At 38.7% G+C, this 6,174-nt stretch overlaps 1 protein-coding gene across 1 annotated transcript in view; it reads left to right on the top strand.

Moving 5' to 3' along the window:
• The window catches only part of LOC118331795 (ferroxidase HEPHL1), a 14,510-nt gene that overhangs the window by 7,621 nt on the left and 715 nt on the right, over window positions 1-6,174 (top strand). The window contains exons 9-20 of the mRNA XM_035666874.1: window positions 674-879; window positions 1,209-1,353; window positions 1,515-1,727; window positions 2,301-2,517; window positions 2,633-2,772; window positions 2,849-2,977; window positions 3,112-3,218; window positions 3,313-3,556; window positions 4,048-4,187; window positions 4,489-4,654; window positions 4,763-4,777; window positions 6,069-6,092. Coding sequence (XP_035522767.1) covers window positions 674-879; window positions 1,209-1,353; window positions 1,515-1,727; window positions 2,301-2,517; window positions 2,633-2,772; window positions 2,849-2,977; window positions 3,112-3,218; window positions 3,313-3,556; window positions 4,048-4,187; window positions 4,489-4,654; window positions 4,763-4,777; window positions 6,069-6,092 — 1,746 coding nt within the window. The remainder of the gene's footprint in view (window positions 1-673; window positions 880-1,208; window positions 1,354-1,514; window positions 1,728-2,300; window positions 2,518-2,632; window positions 2,773-2,848; window positions 2,978-3,111; window positions 3,219-3,312; window positions 3,557-4,047; window positions 4,188-4,488; window positions 4,655-4,762; window positions 4,778-6,068; window positions 6,093-6,174) is intronic.

A 6,174-nucleotide genomic window follows, 5' to 3' on the forward strand; every position in this document is an offset into this window, starting at 1 on the left:
GTGAGACAACCAGAGTGTGAATACATGAAGATTAACATACATGAACATAAATATTATACTGTAAGCCTGTAAAATAAACATGAAATAAAACAACATAATATAGTTTGCTTCATGTTCGCAGAACCTTATCCCTGAATGCATTTTCCCACTACAAATTCATGCTGAAAGGTTTAGCATACAGCAATGAATCACATAATTTATTAACTTCATTAGAATATAATGTCTGTGTCTGAATTTAGAAAACCTTAAATTAAAAAAGAACAACAGTTTTCAGGATCGTATACAAGCATAGACTTGGACTGCAAAAGCCTGTGTATGAACACCAATTGTGTTAAACATATTTAAAACTTAAAACACTGGCAGAATGATACAGCTGCTGTTGTTATTAGGTAATTAAACTACATGCTTCCTATCAGTAGCACAAGTCAAGCAACATGATTTCATCTATTTTCAAAGCAGCACTGCTACTCAAAGGTTCCACATACAAGTTTAGATATTTCTTGATTTGTCACCTGACCACATTTATCACGTTCAAAGAAGCAACGCTGTAGAAAAACTGAAAAAGACAACAATGCTGAAACAAAACAAAGTGATAAGAGAATATCTTGAGCCCTTTGACCCATAGCCCCTCAGCAGATCTGATTAGTTTACTTCTTTGTGTGCAATAATGTAGGTGTTGATAAGCCAGGCTCCCACGTTGGTCCGGGGAAGAACTTCACCTATGTCTGGCGGGTGCTGGAAGGTCCATCTTCATCTGATACTCCATGTATCCCCTACCTGTATTACTCTGCCACTGATCCTGCCATGGACACCAACTCTGGATTAGTGGGACCTCTGCTCGTGTGCAAGAAAGGAGCGCTGGGGGTGAACAAAACCCAGGTGCTGCTTTATTATCTATTCACACGCACACTGTCACACAAAAAAATGCAGGAAATTCTCACATGTTAAAAGCTTTAACCACTAAATGTTTGTTAAACAGCTTTAGTAAATTATTGTCTTTAATACATTTTGTTACATTCGATTAATCAATTAATTAATGAACAAAATGCACTGGGCTTAAAAAAGCAGTCAAATGTCAATACATTTGTATGTTCAAATGTGCATGTAAGAGTCTTAAGACAATGTAATACATTTCTTTGTTTTTATGCTGTTAACTACAATTTACTAAACTACACTGTAGTCATTACTGTGTGTGCTTTGTTTAACAGAATGGTATCGATAAGGAGTTTTTCCTTCTGTTTTCTGTCATGGATGAAAACGTGAGCTGGTATTTGGATGAAAATATCGAGAAATTTGGGAGCGAAGACATAAATCCAGATGACGATGACTTCAAGGAGACCAACATGATGCATGGTAATCAGTGTGTTTGGCAAGGAGTGTGCAGTTGTACGTCAATATCTGTAATTAATTTAAAAAACCACCATTTCAACCAGCATTTCTTCGGTATCTTTGGTTTTCTTTTGTTTTCTTACTTGTCTTGTGTTTTCCTGTTTAAATCTCCTCTTGTATTTCAGCTGTGAATGGATTAATGTACGGGAACCTTCCCGGACTGGAGATGTGTGCTGCGGACAAAGTTATGTGGTACACCTTTGGGCTAGGTACAGAAGTAGACATCCATGGTGTTTATTTTGAGGGGAACACCTTCAAGAAGCAGAGCACAACACGAGACACTCTCAACCTGTTCCCTCACACCACGGCTTCTGTTGCCATGCAGCCCGGCACTCCTGGTTAGTCACGATGCACGCACACACACACACACACACACACACATATACACACAACACACAATAAAAAAAAGTTGAGTGTGTATTCCTTAAAGTCCAAAGATCAACAAAGGAAAAGGGTTCAGCCAGACTGAATGTTAAAGTAATCTTTAAAAATCCCCCCAACAGACATGTTACCCTGCACATACATCATTCTGCATAGTGAAGCTCAAACATCCGAGTGAAGTGACAATAAGCAGAACACAGTTTTGAGTGGCGGGGGGCTTTAAAATTGCTCAGATAGCACAAAACACAAGAGAGGCTTCACCAACTATGCAGAGTCAGCGCATAAGTACTGGTAGTAGATGCTTTTCCAGATTCTGCATTCAAAGTCAGAGGTAATGAGAGCGAGGCATAGGACATACAAACCTCCCAGGCAAACCATTAAACTGTGTACAGAGAGCTACAGCACAAATCAAGGGGTTTTTTTTTTCAATTACTGTGTGTTTCGGCTGCAAATGTCTGCACCTGGGGTGAAGCCAAAAACACATCCTTGCATGTGTCCAAATTCTTGACCTCTTTTCATTCACTTCACAGGACTGTATGAGGTGAGCTGCAGAGTAACAGACCACTACTCAGCAGGCATGAGGCAGCAGTACAGAGTGAACCTCTGCCAACATCACAAAATGAAGCACACACGCACTGAGCCAACCAAGATTGTGCAGTATTTTATTAGTGCTGAAGAAATAGAGTGGGACTACTCACCGGAGAGAAACTGGGAGCTGGAGAAACACCACCCTACATCAGAGGAAAGGTGTGTGAGTAAAATGATTGCAGTATGATGTATTTCAGCGTCACCTGGAGCTTGTGATTAGTGGCGTAACTTATTACTGTTTGTTAATGGAAGTAAATTGGTACATGTCTCCCAGACCAGGCAATATGTTTGTGGAGAAAGGGAAAAACAGAATTGGCTCACGCTATAAGAAGGTGGTGTATAGAGAATACACAGATGACACCTTCAAAGTTCAGAAGAAAAGGCAGCCAAACGAACAGCACTTGGGGATTATTGGTAAGCTTAGCTGTTTTTTCTGCCGTTTTTACCAAGAAAAGACTGAAGGAGACGCTGAGTTTCTTTTGCCCTGTAGGTCCCCTAATCAAAGCAGAGGTAGGAGAGCAGATTGTGATCACATTCAAGAACAAAGCTACTGCCCAACCATACTCGATTACCGCACATGGAGTTAAGGCCAGCGGTGCACACGTTCCTGTCCAACCTGGTAAGACTCAAATGTATTTATTTGAATAAATAAAATGCATGCTGTTGCTGGTGTATTCTAACAAAAGGATCAAGCTACAAACGACTAAAGCGGTGGGATTGATATTTGTTTGCTTTAAATTCTCTTGCCTTCAGGCAAAATAATCGAGTTGACGTGGGATGTTCCTGAAAGCTCTGGTCCAGGGGTCTCAGATCCTAACTGCATCACTTACGCCTACTACTCCAGTGTTCATTTCATTAGGGTACATATTCCCTGTATACAGTAACAGTCACATGGAAGTGCATGATTCATAGTGTTGACATTGTGACAGAGTAGGTTCATTTGTTTATGTTCAGGATCTGTACAGTGGTCTCCTGGGGCCTCTGGTGATATGCAGGCCCGGTACTCTGGGGCCTCTGCAGCCTGGTGAGGGGCCTCACAGACAGAGGAGGGACGTGGAGAATGAGTTTGCTCTTCTCTTTATGGTGCATGATGAAAACCGATCTTGGTACTTGAATGACAACATCAGAAAATACCTTGGTGTCGACCCTGAACACTTCATGGCAGACGAAGACTTTGAGGAGAGTAACAAGATGCATGGTAAGAGATAAGAAGAGAAGCACGCAGAGAAAAACTGTCCAGATTTTTGGATCCTTGTGAGAAAACTGATCTCATCCCAGCAGGAAAAGCTTCGGGGTGGATTTACAAAATGTGGACAAACCCAGAATATGGTGTAGAATTTCCAATAGAACTTTATTGATTCTTATACTTTTATTTTATTGTCCACAAGGGGGAGTTTATCTTGCAGCCAGGTAGAGTGCACACAGACTCAGACATAAAGATATATAAAACATAATAAAATACAGAATATATGTAAAACAATTTGGTGAGCTCACATAAAACAATGTGCATCAGCGCAACAATATCATCTAAATATGGAAAACCAGGCTCAGAACTTAAAATCCTACAACACTTCATTACCCGATTTGCCTCTTTTATGTTGCCTTAAGAGGAAGTCTAAAGTGTGATTTTCCTGTTACACTTATACGCTATTGTGTGATAATCTTTATGTGTGAATGTGTCTATTGAAGGGATCAATGGTAAACTGTACGGTAACCTCCATGGACTGGTGATGACGCAGGGCCAGAAAGTTGACTGGTATCTACTGGGAATGGGCAATGAAGTGGACATGCACACTGTTCACTTCCATGCTGAGACTTTTACCTACAAGGTAACCTTCACCACTGCAACTCAAGTTCATTTTTTTACAGTTATTTTTATTCATTAAATCATTTATTTGTATCATTAAAACAATATCAGGCAAATGATTTATATACAAAGAATACAAGTCAATACAGAAAAATCCACATCCTTCCATATTCACACAATGTAGAACTGAAAAATTCTAATTTTGGGCGTTATGAACCTCTCCATTCTTACATAGGAAGTTTCTTTACTTGATGCTTATTTCCTTTTCTTGGTTCCCCTTTTTTGTGCTGTATGTGTTGTGCGTGTGTGTTTGTGTGTGTCAGACTGACCGCGTGCACCGTGCAGATGTCTTTGACCTCTTCCCCGGGACTTTCCAGACGGTGGAAATGGTGGCAGGGAACCCAGGGACTTGGTTGCTCCACTGTCATGTGACTGACCATATCTATGCTGGCATGGAGACCACTTTCACCATCAAAGGCGTGTCAAAAGGTATGTATGCGTGCATTTGCGTTTACTTATTCAGTACGTTCATGGGTATGAACATCTACAGTAGAGAATTTGTCTAACATCTCAATTTTATCGTTTTTTTAATTTCAGAAAACTCCTCAACTGGTAAGATCTGTTGTTTGTTGCACAAATTATTAGAATACTTATATACACTTTATCAGTACATGACCTGGGTCAAAAAATATTACAGTATTTCAGTACTGTGTAGATATTTTAAATAATTTTGAAACAATGCATTACATAGAACTGTATACATAGTGGTTTTAGTTATTGATATTATAGTATAATGATTATATGAAACACATGACTTTATCGTCCTGTCTTACACTACAGTAAAGGACCATACTGTGCATATGCAAGTTTCATTCCATTTCTTAAAATCATGTATATTTAATATCTGCATTAGCAGACTGAAATTTAACATCATCAATAGACACTGAAACTTGCTCATATTGTGGAGGTCATCACGCCTGAGTTATTGTTGGTTAGTGTTAGATTGTTGTTGTGTCTTAATTAAGTTTAAGCTCAACTCAGGCAATCAAAAATTATTATAGACTTGTATATGTGATGTATTACTAGCACTAACGCTACTAGCACTGTGAAGATTATAAGAGATTATTGGTATACAACTCGAGCATGTTTCAAAAGTGTGCTATGTTTTCATATTATATGGAAATGAAAAGAAACCAATGGATTCCTGGAACTGTAGACAAAATACAGTACAGTAAACGTAAATGTATCATACACCGCAGGATAGTTTGTGAAAGTCTTAGCTGTGACGTAAAACACGAGTGATCTGTAGTACAAATGCTGAAACATGCATAAACACTTGACCGGTCCTTTAAAACTAATAATAGTTTAATTTGGTCTGGTCACTGTCATAGCATACCATACATTTCTCTTCTCTAGTTCAACACAGGTCAAATTTGGACAGCAGGTATTTGACTGTGTGTGCTGTTACGTAATGGATGTGGAATGTTTTGTTAAATGTTATCTATCTTTGCTGAGTTAGTATTGAGTATAGGTTTAGACATGTATCATTTGGGTCAGGCATTCCTTAAGAGCACTTGAAAGATATAGTGCAACAGATAAACTCTTCCCTAATTAGACAAACAACCATTTCTTTGTGGGAAATTTTTAAATGATGTCCTTCAAGGCCAGTGAAGGTGAGGATCTGAGACTTTTGGGTTATCTTAAATGCTCCATGAGTGTCAGGGAAACTACTTTGAACTTTGCTACAAATTATTTCACACTGTACTTCAGCAAAACTAAGTTAAATCTAGTTTAATAAACTAAAGCTTTAAAGGTTTACATATTCGGTACGTTCATGGGTATGAACATCCACAGAAGAGAATTTGTCTAACATCCCACTTTTATCTTTTTTTTATTATTTCAGCTTTACCAGAAAGCTCCTCAAATGGTAAGATCTGTTTCGTTTTTTTACCAAATGATGCACAAATTATTAGAACACTTCACAGTACATGACCTGGGTCCAAAAGTAT

Source organism: Morone saxatilis, unplaced genomic scaffold (genome assembly GCF_004916995.1).
Source record: "Morone saxatilis isolate NCDOM2014 unplaced genomic scaffold, NCSU_SB_2.0 Contig20, whole genome shotgun sequence".
Lineage (NCBI taxonomy): Eukaryota > Metazoa > Chordata > Actinopteri > Moronidae > Morone > Morone saxatilis.